The 18,492-nt window shown below is 42.5% G+C and overlaps 1 protein-coding gene across 2 annotated transcripts; it reads left to right on the top strand.

The window, feature by feature from the left end:
• Nucleotides 1-1,314: 1,314 nt before the first annotated feature.
• Nucleotides 1,315-18,168, top strand: LOC129819724 (glycogen synthase kinase-3 beta-like). Of its 2 annotated transcripts, none has more exons than XM_055876258.1 (10): nucleotides 1,315-1,743; nucleotides 5,710-5,897; nucleotides 10,909-10,992; nucleotides 11,204-11,314; nucleotides 11,531-11,661; nucleotides 12,965-13,169; nucleotides 13,502-13,597; nucleotides 13,734-13,920; nucleotides 14,266-14,337; nucleotides 14,949-18,168. In XM_055876258.1, the coding sequence occupies exons 1-10, from the start codon at nucleotides 1,569-1,571 to the stop codon at nucleotides 15,017-15,019; spliced, it is 1,320 nt and encodes a 439-aa protein (XP_055732233.1). In that variant the 5' UTR covers nucleotides 1,315-1,568; the 3' UTR covers nucleotides 15,020-18,168. The 2 variants fall into 2 exon arrangements, with proteins under 2 accessions (XP_055732233.1, XP_055732232.1); XM_055876257.1 differs by having other exon boundaries at nucleotides 1,472-1,743; nucleotides 14,952-18,168.
• Nucleotides 18,169-18,492: the final 324 nt, after the last annotated feature.

Here is an 18,492-nt window from a genome sequence, read left to right as displayed (position 1 = left end):
GTGATGAGTGGAGGTCGTTTTACCGCTGACCCATTACGGATGCAGGCAATGAGGCAGTGATCGCTGAGATATTGGTTGAAAACAGCAGAGGTGTATTTAGAGGGCAAGTTGGTTAGGATGATATCTATGAGGGTGCCCGTGTTTACGGCTTTGGGGTGGTAGCTGGTAGGTTCATTGATAATTTATGTGGGATTGAGGGCATCAAGCTTAGATTGTAGGATGGCTGGGGTGTTAAGCATGTTCCAGTTTAGGTCACCTAGCAGCACGAGCTCTGAAGATAGATGGGGGGCAATCAGTTCACATGTGGTGTCCAGAGCACAGCTGGGGACAGAGGGTGGTCTATAGCAGGCGGCAACGGTGAGAGACTTGTTTTTAGAGAGGTGGATTTTTAAAAGTAGAAGTTCAAATTGTTTGGGTACAGACCTGGATAGTAGGACAGAACTCTGCAGGCTATCTCTGCAGTCGATTGCAACACCGCCCCCTTTGGCCGTTCTATCTTGTCTGAAAATGTTGTAGTTAGGGATGGAGGTTTCAGAGTTTTGGTTGATTGATTTTCTATACACAAGTAGACATGTCACACCTGTCCATCAGTCATGTTAAAGTGGGATTACCTGCAATTACAATGTCAAGATCCTTCCTGCCAAGGCTATGAACTCATAATCTCATGCTCGTTAATCCAAAACTTCAATTGGTGTACCAGACCATTCAGAGATTTTGGGCAGTGTGTTGATTTAAAGAACCAATACCTGGGTGACACTATTCGCATTGTCCTTTAGTTGACATCAGGCACTACATTTGAGTCACTTTCCACTTCTGACATCATTGTTGTGAACTGTATACTTGCCTCTGAACCAGACACCTGGGTTCAAGGCCAGGTCAGGAACCCCCCGAATTTGCTACAATGGTGTGAGAAGTGGGAGGGCTCTGCTGTGAGGCCACCAGATGCATGTGAAGGGTATTGAAATAAATATTAAGGATAATTTTTTAAGTCTGCTATTTTTGATTCTCTACCCCCCTCCCCCCATTGAAACCTTAACTTTAACCCCATTGAAATGTAAAAATGGTTACAGTTAGGTAAGGGTTAAGATTAGGGTAGGGTTTAGGGTCGGGATGCCGGAAAGCAATGGCCCTTATTTTTATGTGAAATTCTTACTGTTACTCTCCTCTTATCTAAAACAATGGGATTTGTAGTTTTCATGTCTGTACTCCCTTTCGTGTATACATTCGTTTTACAGTCACGGTAGAAATCAAGAAATCCCAGGCGGAAGCGCCACCTCTGGTGAAACTCAACACTATTATTTTAGCAGTGTAGTTCTGTAGGTATTTTCAAAGACAATGGAACAGTCGTGAGCAGCAACCAAATCGAACTTCATTTCCCAGGAGAAAATGCAATCTGTCAGTTTCTACTGTCTACGAGCTCAGACAGACAGTGCAAGGGAGAACTCATCGGAACGGTGACAATTCTGTCTGTTTTACAACGATTATTGCATTTGCAGTCAAAAGAGGCAACATTTAAACTCAATTGGTGTGAATCCCTAGCCCCCCGCCCGCTACCCTTGCACAGAGATATGAGCGGCAGCGGGCGGCCCAGAACTAGCTCGTTTGCTGAGCCACAAGGTAATCCCGGAGCCGCTACAGCATCCACCGGATCAGCCGCTGCGGTGGGGAGCAGCACAGGAAAGACCGGGGTCCAGCAGGCCTCGGGGAGCAGTTCGTCTGGATGCTCAAATTTAAAGCTGGCCAGTAAGTTAATTATGTGTTTTCTGAAAAATATTGCCTTGGATGATTAAAAGACACACATTGTAGCTACAGTTCAGTGTCCAATGTTGTAGCGAATGTGGTAAATTTTGCACGATTGCCACAGCGAACATTGTTGTTGTAACGTTAGTTTGAAAAAACGAGTTAACTAGTTAACTGCCTTGATTAACTGTCGTTGTCTGAACGGTTGAGTTGTCAGTTAGCAAACTAGTTACTAGCTAACCCACGCCAAAAACCAAGTAATTCGCGTTAACTAGCTAGCTTGCTAGGTCTAGATTAGTTATACTAAACACAAATATTAATGTAACAATTTCAAAGATTTTACTGAGCTGCAGTTCATATGATTGAAGAAATCAGGCAATTGACAAATTCAATAGGCCCTAATCTATGGATTTCACATGACTGGGAATATAGATATGCATCTGTTGGTCACAGACCTTTAAAAAAAAAATGGGCCTCAGGATCTCGGTATTTCTGTGCATTCAAATTGCCATCGATAACATGTAATTGTGTTCGTTGTCCGTAGTTTATGCCTGCTCATACCATAACCCCACCACCACCATCCACGGGGCACTCTGTTCACAACATTGACATCAGCAAACTGCTTGCCCATACGACGCCATACACGTGGTCTGCGGATGTGAGGGTAGTTGGACATACTGTCGAGTTCTCTAAAACGAAGTTGTAGGCTGCTTATAGTATATCGATTATCAGGCAACATCTCTGGTTGACATGTCAGCATGCCAATTGCACGCTCTCTCAACTTTAGACAACTGTACATTGGCCTTGTATTGTCCCCAGCACAAGGTGCACCTGTGTACTGATCATGCTGTTTAATCAGGTTCATGATATGCCACACCGGTCAGGTGAAAGGAGAAATGCTCACTAACAGGGATGTAAACACATGTTGTGTACAACATTTGAGAATGTGTGTATGAAACATTTCTGGGATCTTTTGTTTCAGCTCATGAAAGATGGAACCAACACTTTACATGTTGCGTTTATATTTTTGTTCAGTGTATATTAGCATGCTAGCTAATTAATGACCTCGCGGTACCATACTGTAACTAGCTAGTCAAGTTGACTAACTTGTAATCAGCAGCTATAGCAGATGGATAACTAGCATCTAAGATGGGTTTTAGATGGCTAGGTGGTAACGTTAACTAGTTTACAAGGAGATTCAATCTAGTTAGCTAACCTAGCTACAGTAGCTAGCTAGCTAACGATAGTTACATACTTTTATGCTATAACAGCAAACGAGTCAGTGATAACTAGCCAGCTAGTTCAAACAATTCTCTTTACCGAACGAGCTAGCTACGTGACACTACAAACGACAGGCTAACGTTAACTGTCACAGACTTGGTAGGCTTAGGCAAGGTAGCCTAACTTAATTGTTTGTTCATAACGGTTGACAACTAAGCTAGCCAGAAAACTAGCTCTGTGCTTCCCAACACAGATTCATGTTAAGCACACCCTTACCTATTGTTCAAATTAGGTCGATAGTAGATACGTATCTATCCAGTAGCCCAGATAAGTAACCAGCCTAGAAAGATATCTCTAGTTATACACTGACTGTTAACAGGTGATACAGAATTTGATAAAAAGTGGTGAAACATGTAACTACTAGCCAGCTGTATAATATATTATGAGCTAGTAATTCTCCAAGAAGTAGGCTAGTAGATATACAGAAGAAAGATGACAAGCTGAAATACTTGCTTACATTGTACATCAACAACTTCCATGCTTCCTTTGCCCATGTTTTTTTTCTTAGAGCGTGTTTCCACTTTGCGCCCTGTAGTGCACATTGGAATTGGATGGCTTTATCCCCCATGATGATCAACGTTTGTCGTGCAGAGTACATTTTGTTGGCTGTGGATCTGACTTTTCCCAGACCTCCTTCCCCCTGACCTAAAGGTCTTGAAGCTTCAGGGTATGTGCAGATCACGTTCTGCACGTGTGTCTTTACTGCACAGATTTGGGGTCCCCTTCATATTTCTCACTGTCAATATGGTGAATAATAATTCTTCAGGTTTTACTGGTGAATCGTCCATATGCGTTTAGATCTCACCTGAGTTATAGTGATATTTTTGCAGTAGCCTACAGTGTTGTTTTGAGTGATGTACAGTGAGCGAATTTTGCCCGTCTTACAGTAACGTAATACTATGCTATTATATTCGGTTCTGTTAGGTAGAATACTATCATTATGTGATCTTGCAGACAATGATTCTGCTTTCATCCATCTTTTATTAAATGACCACCATTTGCCAAAGTAGCCTGTTCTCTACGGATAGAGCAGAGACTGTGCGTAAAGTAGAGAATAAACACATGCGCAGAAGCTTTGGGATCTTTAGTCCAGAGGAAACAAGTTCTGGGACAAGTCTGATCTGCAGTCACATCGTATTATATGTGATGATGAAAGTTGGAGCTCAAACCTCATGGTATAAGTCAATCTTGGGTAAACACTAAGCAAAGATGTGGACAACAGGACTTGTGGATGCTTTTGAAATGGCAAAGTGGTGTTCCAAATGATGACAGGTCTCCTTTTTTGTCAAGGTTTTTCAATGCTTCATGTGGGACAAGTCATTAAGATTTCTGTGTTTTGGATTTGACACTAGCAAGAATATAGGCTACTGGTCTAGCCGTTGATTGCGTTAGGTTAATTTACTCAAAGTCGAATTTTGTCTCAGATCTCTGGTATTTATGGCACAAGTTCGCAGGTCCATAAATTCAACCATTTCTTTAAAAACAACAATGCCCTCTATTTCTGCATGTCCAGGTGTATCAATTCCACACCCTCACATGTCATTCTGCAGGAGCACACTGTGTATTATGTCATCACCATGGTGATGTGTGTGTGTGTGTGCACAAGCATTTGTTTGTTGGAGGCTGTGTGATCTGAGCAGAGTTAGAGCAGGGTCATTCTCCGTGCAAAGTGCTAAGGTCTCCAGTTCAACCAGCCAACTGGCCCTGTCCTCATACAGGGAATGAATCTCACATGAAGTAGGCCTGCCTCAGAACTCTCTGACCCAGGCCACCAAACACACAGTTGTTTGAGGTGGCCTGGAGGTAACTGTTGTTTTGAGTTCCAATTGTATTAGATGAGATCGATGATGGGCCTATTGAAGGATCGCAAGTCTTGTGTTCCTTAGGTCAAATGATGTTCAAAGGAGCACAAAATAGCCCTGTTCATCCTCCAACAAGGCAGGCGGCTACTCTAGTGGTTACACAAACACGAGGTAGTTAATAACACGAGCCCTGGGTTGAGTTCCGTAGGACATTCAGTAACTAATTTTGCAACGGCAAATAACAATTTATTGAAACAAGTCTAGATAGTATTTCACCCACTTTTAAAACGTTTTCTTCTTAACATGATCCTGTAGACCTATTTTCTATGCTGAGCAATTGCTTACTCTGCCTGCTGCCTGTTTTGGCTATGTAAAGGCCTGTTATCATTTGACCTAAATGCTGCCAATGCCATAAGCCTCAGCTATTTATTTTTTTAAGCGTAGGACATTTTCAGACATTTTATTGAAGAGACAGGGCGTTTAGAAGTAAGGAAGTCAGTGAGGGTATGTGAGAAAGTAGCCGTGGGTAGAGCATTCCGACCCATACCGTCACGAGCGGTGATGTTAACCACTACACACCCCAGGCCAGAAATGTCAATACACTTGAGCCCTTGTTTACGTCACAGTGTTAGAATAGGTCACTCATGTGACCCACATTAAGCCTACATTCCTAATAACTGTAGAAATGGACCATATATGGTCATGTTCATTATGTCACACCGTAGCAAAACAGCTTTTCTTAGAGTTCAGATAATAAGCCTACACGCCCGTTTTGGTCTGTTTTCATCAGTTTCGTACATACTGAACAAAACCCAATTAATCTCCTCTATTTCAAATCTGAAAAGAGGACAATTTTTTTGACACGACTTGTGTCCTTGTTTCCCAGGGGACAGTGGGAAGGTGACTACGGTGGTGGCCACATCTGGGCAGGGTCCCGACCGCCCACAGGAGGTGTCCTACACGGACATCAAGGTGATCGGGAATGGCTCTTTCGGTGTGGTGTACCAGGCACGCCTCATAGACAGCCAGGAGATGGTGGCCATAAAGAAGGTGCTGCAGGATAAGAGGTTCAAGGTATAGCGGCCAGTCTCTTGGAGAAATACAGCCTTGTTGTCACCCAGAGTCACATTTGTTTATTTTCAAATCTGTAGCACTTAATTTACAGTTCATTTGGAAAGTATTCAGACACCTGAATTTCCACATTTTGTTATGTTACAGCCTTATTTAAAAAGATAAAAGTAATTATTTATTTTTCTCTTCCATTTACACACAATACCCCATAATGACAAATGAAAACTGGTTTTAAGAATACATGGAAAAAAATAAAAACAGAAATACCTTATTTACATAAGTATTCAGACCATTTGCTATGAGACTTGAAATTGAGCTCAGGTGTGTCCTGTTTCCATTGATCATGCTTGAGATGTTTCTACAACTTGATTGGAATCCACCTGCCATAAATTCAATTGATTGGACAAGATTTGGAAAGGCACACACCTGTCTATATAAGGTCCCACAGTTGACAATGCATGTCAGAGCAAAAAGCCATGATGTAGAACAATTTATCTGTAGAGTTCCGAGGCAGGATTTTATCGAGCATTGAAGGGCCCCAAGAACACAGTGGCCTCATCATCTCCATCATTCTGGAAGAAGTTTGGAACCACCAAGGGTCTTTAGAGCTGGCTGGCCGCCCGGCCAATCTGAGCAATCGGGGGAGAAGGGCCTTGGTCAGAGAGGTGACCAAGAACCCAATGATCGCTCTGATAGAGCTCCAAAGTTCCTCTGTGGAGATGGGGGAACCTTCCAGAAGGACAACCATGTCTGCAACACTCCACCAATCAGGCATTTTATGGTAGAGTGGCCAGGGAAGCTATTCCTCAGTAAAAGGCACATGATAGCCCGCTTGGAGTTTGCCAAAAGGCACCTCAAGGACTCTCAGACAAGGAGAAACAAGATTCTCTGGTCTGATTGAACTCTTTGACCTGAATGCCAAGCGTCACGTCTGGAGGAAACCTGGCACCATCCCAACGGTGAAGCATGGTGGTGGCAGCATCATACTGTGGGGGTCTTTTTGAGCGGCAGGAACTAGGAGACGAGTCAGGATTGAGATGAACTGAGGAAAGTATGGAGAGATCCTTGATAAAAACCTGCTCCAGAGCGTTCAGGGTCTGACTGGGGCGAAGGTACGCCTTCCAACAGGACAACAACCCTAAACATACAGCCAAGACAACGCAGGCGTGGCTTCGGGACAAGTCTCTGAATGTCCTTGAGTGGCCCAGCCAGAGCCCGGACTTGAACCCCATCGAACATCTCTAGAGACCTGAAAATAGCTGTGCAGCGACGCTCCCCATCCAACCTGACAGAGCTTGAGAGGATCTGCAGAGAAGAATGGGAGAAACTCCCCAAATACCAGTGTGTCAAGCTTGTAGCGTCATACCCAAAGGTGCTTCAACAAAGTACTGAGTAAAAACCTGTTTTTGTCATTATGGGGTTTTGTGTGTAGATTGAGAGGAAAATAACAATTTAATCCATTTTAGAATAAGGCTGTAACGTAACAATGTGGAAAGTGAAAGGTTCTGAATACTTTCCGAATGTACTGAACAAAAATATAATGATCTATGGATTTCACATGACTGGGAATACAGATAGGCATCTTGGTCACAGATAACAAAAACGGTAGGGGCGTGGATCAAAAAATCTGTCAGTGTCTGGTGTGACCGCCATTTGCCTCGTGCAGCACGACACATCTCCTTCGCATAGAGTTGATCAGGTTTTGGATTGTGGCCTGTGGAATGTTGTCCCACTCTCCTTCAATGGTTGTGCGAAGTTGCTGGATATTGGCGGGAACTGAAACACGCTGTCGATCCAGAGCATCCCGAACATGCTCAATGGCTGACATGTCTGGTGAGTATGAGGGCATGGAAGAACTCAAATCAAATGTTATTGATCATATACACATGGTTAGCAGATGTAAATGTGAGTGTAGCGAAATGCTTGTGCTTCTAGTTCCGACAGTGCAGTAATATCTAACAATTCCACAACAACTACCTAATACACACAGCTGTTTTAAGGCCCAGATCACTCAGCTCCCTGCCTAGCAATAATGATGCAATGTTTAGTGGGTGGAGTCTCCTCTTTATCAAAGTGGGGTTTGCATACCATCACAGGTGAAACCATGTTTTTGTTTGAATGCAACTGTATTGGCCCTCTGGGAAGAATAAACTTGGTTAAGCTTCTATAGTGTCTGTAGAGTTTATTTTGTTGTCTGAAAATTAGAACCTAACACTACATATAAATATATGGATGACTGAGTGACATAGGCAAGATGCAATAGATTGGTAACCGGGACATTTACAGCGTCCAGGAATTGTGTACAGATCCTTGCGACATGGGGCCCTGCATTATAATGCTGAAACATGGGCACGACAATGGGCCTCAGGATCTCGTCACAGTATCTCTGTGCATTCAAATTGCCATCATTAAAATGCCATAACTCTACCGCCACCACGGGGCACTCTGTTTACAACGATGACATCAGCAAGCCGCTCGCCCACACGACGTCATACACGTGGTCTGCGAAATTCTCTAGAACGATGTTGGAGGCAGCTTATGATAGAGAAATTAACATTACATTCTCTGGCAGCAGCTCTAGTGGACATAAATGCAGTCAACATGCCAAGTGCGCGCTCCCTCAACTTGCGACATCTGTGGCATTGTGTCGTGACAACTTCATGATCATGCTGTTTAATCCGTTTCTTGATATGGCACACCTGTATGTCTTGGTGAAGGAGAAATGCTCACTAATAGGGATAAACAAATTTGTACACAACATTTTAGAGACTTTTTTTGTTGTTGTACGTTTGGAACATTTCAAGGATATTTAATTTCAGCTCCTGAAACATTGGCCCAACACTTTTTACATGTTGTGTTTATATTTTTGGTCAGTGTGTATGTGTATATATCAGAAGTTTGGACACACCTACTCATTCAAGGGTTTTTCTTTATTTGTACTATTTTCTACATTGTAGAATATTAGTGAAGACATCAAAACTATGAAATATCACATAGAATCATGTATTAACCAAAAGTGTTAAACAAATCCAAATATATTTTACATTTATTTAACTAGGCAAGTCAGTTAACAACAAATTCTTATTTTCAATGACGGCCTAGGAACAGTGGGTGTTCAGGGGCAGAACGACAGATTTGTACCTTGTCAGCTCGGGGATTTGAACTTGAAACCTTTCGGTTACTAGTCCAACGCTCTAACCACTAGGCTACCCTGCCACCCCGATATATGTTTGATTCTTCAAAGTAGCCACCCTTTGCCTTGACAGCTTTGCACACACTTGGCATTCTCTCAACCAGCTTAATGAGGTAGTCACCTGAAATGCATTTCAATTAACAAATGTGCCTTGTTAAAAGTTAATTTCTGGAATTTCTTTCCTTAACGTGTTTGAGCCAATCAGTTGTGCTGTGACAAGGTAGGGTGGTACACAGAAGATAGCCCTATTATGATAAGAACAGCTCAAATAAGCAAAGAGAAACGACAGTCTATCATTCCTTTTTTTTTTTTTTATTCAAGTGCAGTCGCAAAAACCATCAAGTGCTATGATGAAACTGGCTCTCATGAGGACTGCCACAGGAAAGACCCAGAGTTACCTCTGCTGCAGAGGATAAGTTCATTAAAGTTACCAGCCTCAGAAATTGCAGCCCAAATAAATGCTTCAGAGTTCAAGTAACAGACACATCTTAACATCAACTGTTCAGAGGAGACTGCGTGAATCAGGCCTTCATGGTCGAATTGCTGCAAATACACAACTACTAAAGGACACCAATATGAAGAGACTTTCTTGGGCCAAGAAACACAAGCAATGGACATTAGACTGGTGGAAATCTGTCCTTTGGTCTGATAACTCCAAATTTGAGATTTTTGGTTCCAACCATCGTGTCTTTGTGAGACGCAGAGTAGGTGAACGGATGATCTCCGCATGTGTGGTTCTCATCGTGAAGCGAGGAGGTGTGATGGTGTGGGGGTGCTTTGCTAGTGACACTGTCAGAGATTTATTTAGAATTCAAGGCACACTTAACCAACATGACTACCACAGCATTGTGCAGCGGTACGCCATCCCATCTGGTTTGCCCTTATCATTGTTTGCCCTTATCATCTGGTTTGCCCACTATCATTTGTTTTTCAACAGGACAATGACCCAAAACACACCTCCAGGCTGTGGAAGGGCTATTTGACCAAGAAGGAGAGTGATGGAGTGCTGCATCAGATGACCTGGCCTCCACAATCACCCAACCTCAACCCAATTGAGATGGTTTGGGATGAGTTGGACCGCAGAGTGAAGGAAAAGCAGTCAACAAGTGCTCAGTATATGTGGGAACTCCTTCAAGACTGTTGGAAAAGTGTTCCATGTGAAGCTGGTTGAGAGAATGCCAAAAGTGTGCAAAGCTGTCGTCAAGGCAAAGGGTTTTGAAGAATCTTTGAAGAATCTCAAATATATTTAGATTTTTTTTAACACTTTTTAATACATTTTTTTGGTTACTACATGATTTCATGTGTTATTTCATAGTTTTGATGTCTTTGCTATTATTCTACAATGTAGAAAATAGTACAAAAATAAAGAAACTCTTGAATGAGAAGGTGTCCAAACTTTTGACTGGTACAGTATATAAAGCTGTTTTTTAACAGACCATAACTCTGAGTCTGCTTTGGGGGGTTTTGCCATAGAAAATGTAGTATCGTGATACTGTATCATGGCAACACTAAATTGTCTTATCCTTTACGTCATGAGATGAACATCCATTTTTGGATTGGTCTCGTAGGCTACTTTTTTTTCTGAATACAGGACACACCTTTGTAATTTCAGAAGAAACATTTCCACACAAATACAATGTTTTTATTTGTAGCCAATGTTTTTCTGTGACCGAAATGGACACTTTGGCTTTACCTTACTGAACAGACACATATCCCACGCATTGTAAAGATCAATTCACTTACAGGGCCATTAGAAACCCTTGACATTTCCCACTGTTCAATTCCAGAACTGTTCTTTTGTTTAATACCTTTCCTATGCAGAACCGAGAGCTACAGATCATGCGAAAGTTGGACCACTGCAATATTGTGAGGCTACGCTTCTTCTTCTACTCTAGTGGTGAAAAGGTAGGTTGCCGTCCGTTGTGTTTGGCACACCTTAAAGCAGAAATGAAAATGCGGAGGGCCTGAAGGGTCTGTTTCCTCTTCATATGAGTCATTCTTCTTACTACAAAGTTGGGATTTTCAAAACGCATGAATAATTTGAGTATATATCGAGTTATGGCTGGTGCAGTCATTTGGCGTATAGTGATTTGTCAGTTCTCTTCCCCCTATACAGAAGGATGAGGTGTATCTCAACCTGGTGCTGGACTTTGTCCCAGAGACCGTGTACAGGGTGGCCCGGCATTTCAACAAGGCCAAAAGCATCATTCCTATCATTTATGTCAAGGTATGTCAACTCCCTCCCTTTCTCTTTCATTGTCCCAACTTTTGCTTGCCTCAATGTCTTTTCATTAGACTGTGATTGTCTAGCATAAGTCATTTAACTATGAACTATACTTTTTTTACTCTCCCAAACAGGCTTGGCATTGACACAAAATAACCCACCTTATTTGTTTGTTTATGGTTCTAATTGGTCTACGTCGGCCATTTTGTGTCGTCTCAGGTGTACATGTACCAGCTTTTTCGCAGCCTGGCCTATATCCATTCCCAGGGTGTCTGCCATCGAGACATCAAACCCCAGAACCTGCTGGTGGACCCTGAAACTGCCATCCTAAAGCTCTGTGACTTTGGGAGGTAAGCTGGTCAGGTATTTCCCATTTCCCTCCACATAGACAGTGTTTTATATACTATTGAACCGATATGACTGACTGGTACCGAAATATTGAAGTAAACCTGGGTCATATGTGTCCTGACTGAATGTGTTGAATAAATGGGCTCAACCAGACACAATGTAAAATGGATCTATGCCCTCCCTTGAATGGGGTTGTAACACTGATCCAGTTGTATCCTTAGTTACAATCTCCTACTACACCCTTTTCATTGTATATTTTGCCCATAATACATCCATTGCTGTTACCGTGCAGAGACAGGGCTGCTTTCAATAGGAAGTATACTGTGACTGTCTTAATTGTAAGTCAATAAGTATAAATATTTATATTTACTTCAGCATGAAAAAAGAATTTACACTGAGACATGTGAGCCCCACCCCTCATTCATCGGGTTTATCAAGCACTATATAACAGTTTCCACCAAATGTCAACGGGTCAGGTGGTCTCATGGAGACACCAGAGTCGGGTATAATCCTGTACCACGTGGTTAGACCTGCAGGGCTCAGTATTAGCCTCTACTGCTGAGCATCTACTGCTTATCTTACCAGTGACAACTGTTGCAGTGGGTAGAGATGGAAGTATTGGAACACGACTGCATTAGAATAACCTAGACTCGGCTTAGAAGACTGCATTAGAATAACCTAGACTCGGCTTAGAAGACTGCATTAGAATAACCTAGACTCGGCTTAGAAGACTGCATTAGAATAACCTAGACTCGGCTTAGAAGACTGCATTAGAATAACCTAGACTCGGCTTAGAAGACTGCATTAGAATAACCTAGACTCGGCTTAGAAGACTGCATTAGAATAACCTAGACTCGGCTTAGAAGACTGCATTAGAATAACCTAGACTCGGCTTAGAAGACTGCATGAGCTTAAGCTAGATTTATTTGAGAGAACTAGAATCTGTAACAGAGTGGATTGTGTTCTGTAGACTTTACCCTTTGCCAAAGCATCCTTTAAAAAATGGGGGTGTTTAGGACGAATTGAGTTATTGCACACGGGCACTTCACAGAGTAGGTGTTCCCTTGTGCAAATATACTAATAAACGCTAGAACGCACCAATAGGATCTCACTAGCTCGTGCTTGGCTCTGCCCATCTCCTTACTTGTTCTTCCCACTGTGATTAATTTGCTCCCATTGGAAACGACAGGCTCTGTTCTATCTTGGGTTAGTTATAAAAAATCTTTGGTATTAGCCTAACCTAGACTTAGCTTAGAAGGCTGTATTAGTCTAACCTTCAACCTCTGCGGTTTACCCTACCTTCAGCGCGAAGCAGCTGATTCGTGGGGAGCCCAATGTGTCGTACATCTGCTCGCGGTACTACCGCGCCCCAGAGCTCATCTTCGGCGCCACCGACTACACGGCCAACATCGACATCTGGTCGGCGGGCTGCGTGCTGGCCGAACTGCTACTGGGACAGCCCATCTTCCCCGGGGACAGCGGAGTGGACCAGCTAGTGGAGATCATCAAGGTGAGTAAATAGGAGGAATGTGGGTTTGTATGTGGTTTACACTGCAGACACAAAATGCCTGCCATTCTGATTGCATACCAACGTTAGGAGGACATTTGACTTATGAGAATGTTTTGTGTGAGTGGTGGGGGAAAGCTAGGGGAGTAATAATCGGTGATCTAATTAATCAATAAGGCACACGTTGCATCGTGTTTAAGAACAGCCCCATGGCTGTCAGCCAATCAGCATTCAGGGCTCGAACCACCCAGTTTCTAATAATCAGTGACGTGGAGAGATTCAAAATGACAACCATTGTACGCTACTAACTGTGTACTTGTATGTCTGCCACTCAGGTTTTGGGAACTCCGACACGGGAACAGATCCGAGAAATGAACCCCAACTACACAGAGTTCAAATTCCCCCAAATCAAAGCACATCCCTGGACAAAGGTAAATGGTTATAAAAATAAATAGTAATGTCAACCTGGTTATGTTTTTGTCTTTCAAGTAAAGACATTTTTTTTTTATATATATATATTTTTCTGGAACTGTTTCATGCTGTGTGTACTTGTACCTCCTCTCGCAGGTGTTTAAGCCTCGCTCCCCTCCGGAGGCCGTCGCCCTGTGCTCGCGCCTGCTGGAGTACACCCCGGTCACCCGCTTTTCGCCCCTGGAGGCCTGCGCTCACGCCTTCTTCGACGAGCTGCGCCAGCCCAACGCCCGGCTGCCTAGCGGCCGACAGCTGCCCCTGCTCTTCAACTTCAGCACCACCGGTCTGTACACCATGTTGACCCCTGACCTTTTTGTTACCCAAAAGTGGTTGATTCAATTCAAATTCAGGGAATCAATTGAAACTCCCATTCAAGAATTGACCACAACTTTGTTTTGTGACCCATACATATATTCTGCACGTCCTTTTAGGATATCTACAATAGGAAGTTTTGAATATATTTGTTTGTTTTCCATGTGTAATGTTGTATAGCGATATGTTGCGGTGTTTAAAATTGTAAGACTTTTACCCCATTTCAAACACTATGACCTTGCCACAGTCTTGTACCAGCACTTTCTTATAAATCTAATGCTTTTTCCAACTTTCTTTTTCTCTCCTATCCTTCCAGAGCTGTCAATCCAGCCCCAACTGAACTCCACCCTAATTCCTCCTCATGCCCGCGCACAGACCAGTTCATCTGGTACGACCCAATCCCCAATTCCAAATATAGTAATTGGCTACCCATGTCACTTCAGTGCCACACAGTGGATAGAGTAGCTGTCAATCATTCATTCCCATATCTGCAGCTAGTGTCATGGAGTAGTAATTGTCTTGCAGACATTCTAGGTTCGGTGGAGTTCTAGGCTAAATCCACATGAAATGAGGGAAATGGATAGTAAGATGACTGCTCTTACAAATGGCAAAAATAATGTCTCTTCCATTATTGCTTTAAATATTCTTTGTCCATGTTTCTGGTCATTGTAACCTTTCTGTATAAGACAGCAGCCAGCCAAAGGGGCACTAGCCTGAGAACCACACATGTCTGTCTCTTTATGTTTTAGTAACCACACCTTTGTGCATTGTAAATGTTTTGTAGTCTTAAGGAGGTCCTCTAATTGTAAATCTAGAAAATGTTTTCTGATCCGTTTTATTGGAGGTCTTACTACAATTTAGCTGTGTAATTGCATATGTTTACCGTTTATTCTTGACTAGCAAAATCAATGTGTTATACCCATTCAAAATATCTAACACTATCTGTCCTCTTCTCTACCACTTCCATCCCTCTGTTCCTCTCTGTCCTCTATCCCTCAGTAGATGGCTCTGCGTTAGATGGCTCCTCTCAGCACAGCTCAGTACCCGGATCACTCAACAACAGCACCTGAAACACCCCTGCAAAACCCTCTGTTTGTCTGCCACACACACACACACACACACACACACACACACACACACACACACACACACACACACACACACACACACACACACACACACACACACACACACACACACACACTATAGTGTTTCTTTCTACTTCACTGCTTGTTCTTTCTCCCCATTGGTTACAAACATACCTTTTTGTACTGTACATACATTGAACAAACCATTTATAGCATTAGAGGGTATCATTAGCTGACAAGGTAGTTTTGTTACATTCAATTGAAACTAGATCAGCACTATAGGCAGAATTCGACACTCACACACACTTTCTCATGTACTGACGACACCTTAAGTATTATTCCACTCCCTGGCTGCATCTCCTTTGGCCCAGCTCTCTCTTTCTCTCTGGCTGTTTATAACACTCATGTTCCTGCTATTGAGGGTGGCATTCGAAAGGTTCAGTAGGTGGGGCAGGTCCTCTCTCTATAATATTTTTTACATTTTTTTTAAATCAAGTTTTTTTTTGTCTTTTGATTCTAATGTGTATTTATTTGACTGAAGACTTCATGAAGAGTTCTGCAACAACCACACACAAAGTCTACAGGAGTTTGTCTCTAGAAGCTAATCGAGGTGTTTCCCAGTAACAGTCATTTATAGACAAATGGGATAAAATGGTTCTGGTTGCCAGATGGAGGGAGGAAGAGGCTGTGTTTGTTTTAATACTTTTTATAAAATTATATTAAAAAATATGAAATGACAGCTGCTTTTTTTCTTTTAATTGTAAATGTATTTAAATGTTTTATTTGCTTTGACGGCACTGTGAACTTTTACATGGAAAGGGGGGGTTCAAGTTTATAATTGGTAGCCATACTTGCTAGCAAATTTCCGGTGTGTGTGTGTGTGTTGAGGATCTGAAGAAAAGGGTTTGACAGATGGTGAGGCTGGTGGTGTTCGTGTGAAGACTGAGACGTCCAGGACTCACATCTGTGTAGCAGCATCTCTCAGACAGTCCGAAACTGAGCCTCCCTTTACTGTCCATGGGAAGACAAATCAAATACAGAAATGAAGGTCCTATAGATGGTTAAGACTGCTGCTGTGGTAGTGAAATGTCACCTTCCTATTGGCTTCAATATATGGCATACCATAAAAATCTTGTATGGTGAGGTTACATGTTTGATTTCAAAATCTGGTTCTGGCTAATTTGGCACTCATGCATTCATAGCATGAACTCTCCAGAACTCCTGATTTGTAAGAGGGACCTTTTTCTTTTTTTTTGAAAGTGTATACACCCCGTGCTTTCAGCACACTTTTAAGAATCTTTGTCAGTGTCACACCCATCTAGATTGTAGAGGACAAAGGGATTATCAACTATGAGTTCAGCCATGTGGACATAAATGTATCCTACATGGAGTAGCCGACTCCAGTTTGGACATTTGAAACAGACCGTGATTCCAGTTCCGTTCTGTTCATTCTCAAATGGAGTCGAGGTCGTGTGTGTGTGTGTGTGTGAAGACGCGTACTCTGTTACTGGTGTAGTGTGGCCCGTAGTGAGTTCACAGTAGCCCTACAGTCGTGTGCTTGTGGGAGTGAATGAGTGAGAAATTGAAGCGGGTGAGGGAATGGCTGAGTTGTTGTTGTTGTTGTGTGTGATAATGTGTTGTTGTTCATGTGAGTAATCGTACTCGGATCCAATCTGCACCGTTTTAAAAAGCCAGTGTTGTAGGCTTAGATCAGTTCTCAGTACTGACCACTTGAAAGCTTTCTAGTACAAGCGTGTTCTGATTATTGTACCACCTCTACCACCCACTTGTACAAACAACCCTCATATGTTCTGACGTTGATTTAAAGAACACATTTTTCCTCCTTTTATCTCTCTGAAGCCATCTTCTTCCTAGCCCGGAATCCCTATTGATTTGCGTGAAATGGAGCATATTGGTTTGGATTCCGTTTTATATATAATTTTTTTCCGCCCTGTAAATATCACCAACTTTTAATTTCCTCTCATTGTTTTTATTACAGTGTTTTATTTTCCGTTACCTGTTGAAGTCGTCACGGACCAGTTTCAGTCCCATTCAAAAGTCTAAGTACATTAGTTTCAATGCCCTGATTTCAAGATGTAAATACCCCCCCCCCCACACAAAAAAGACCACATTTTTAATCCCTGTTTGTTGATGTCTCTCTCTCCGTCTCTCTCTGGTTGTGCGCACCCGTAACGTGTGATGGTACTGTATCTCGCCGCTTTATTTATTACCTCACTTGGTGTTCTCGTGTAGGGAGAGGTTGAGGCACCGGCTGTTTTGTGGGCATTATGTAGAATGTTCCAGAATACATGTACTCTACTTGGAACCCACAACGTTGATATGTTTGGAAAGTTGGACTGAAAATGTTTGGTTGGATATATCCAGATTTGATCAGACTATATCTGTGGTACGATTCCAACGAATATATTTCCCTGGTCTTTTTTATATATTTAATTTTTTACCTTAAGTCATCTACGTACTGACCTTTTGACAGGGAAATGTGATTGTGGGTTGTTTGAGTTTACCAGACAACCATTTGGCCAATGCACTGCCCCTGTATCCATTCATTACAATGGGCGCCCAATGTAAGAGATTTAAATTGTGTGAAATTGTCATGTTGTGCTGCAGAGAAGTCATAATATTAAAAAATAATAATACCCGCTGAATGTGTAGGGTAAACCTGAGGGCCTTGATGGCGACACGGGGTCAGATGGTGCAGCCAGCCTCCCTCCCTTGACAATGCCTACGCCCATCACGGACATTTCTGACTTTTGCCGCTTTCAAAATGTCCGCCATGGACAAAATGCAGCGACTGCAGTACGAACCAGTTATCAACCCCCTCCTGTTCTGTGTGCTGATGTACATGCCTGTTTGCTGGTTTCATAACTCAGCAGGATCAGGCTACTAGCCAATTATACTAGAAGTACCCTGTTCTGTGTATAGCAAACCAAGTGAGGTCACTTTTTAATGTTCTGTGAGTAAAATTGTTATCGGTAATTTTTCATTCCAATCCTGTTTCTATTGTATCTTCCTGGTCAGGAGACCTGGTGTGCTTTTGGGAAGGAGGGAGAGAACCCAACTCTGTTTTTGTCTGTATGAAATGAGCTCATTTAATAAAGTGATGAAACTCCTGTGAGCCATGTTGTTATTGTGTCAGACTGAGTAACATGTTCGAAACATCACTTTCACATGTCACCCTTTTGGTAATTTTTTATAAAAGAACAAACATATCCTACAAATCCAGAAGTATTGATTCCTAACAGACAGCAGCTCCAATGGAAGTGTATTTCTGCATATGTACCATTTCATTATCAGTTAATTGTTTTTGGTCAATGACTAGACAAGTGCAGAGGTCCAACAATGGAACAGTGTTTATATGGAATCGTGCGCTGCAGCCACTTGGACCAACTCTTGCTGCAACCTCGAAGGGGTGGACGTAAATCTGGGACACTCAA

Source organism: Salvelinus fontinalis, chromosome 22 (genome assembly GCF_029448725.1).
Source record: "Salvelinus fontinalis isolate EN_2023a chromosome 22, ASM2944872v1, whole genome shotgun sequence".
Taxonomy (NCBI): domain Eukaryota; kingdom Metazoa; phylum Chordata; class Actinopteri; order Salmoniformes; family Salmonidae; genus Salvelinus; species Salvelinus fontinalis.
This window is presented reverse-complemented; position numbering and strand designations above follow the sequence as displayed.

What these genes read in the sequence shown, in the direction of transcription:
- LOC129819724 (XM_055876258.1), top strand. Translation starts at nt 1,569, where the DNA reads ATGAGCGGCAGCGGGCGGCCCAGAACTAGCTCGTTTGCTGAGCCACAA. An exon ending in CTTCAACTTCAGCACCACCG is followed by an intron (nt 13,921 to 14,265) that starts GTCTGTACACCA and finishes CTATCCTTCCAG; the next exon opens with AGCTGTCAATCCAGCCCCAA. An exon ending in CGCACAGACCAGTTCATCTG is followed by an intron (nt 14,338 to 14,948) that starts GTACGACCCAAT and finishes TCTATCCCTCAG; the next exon opens with TAGATGGCTCTGCGTTAGAT.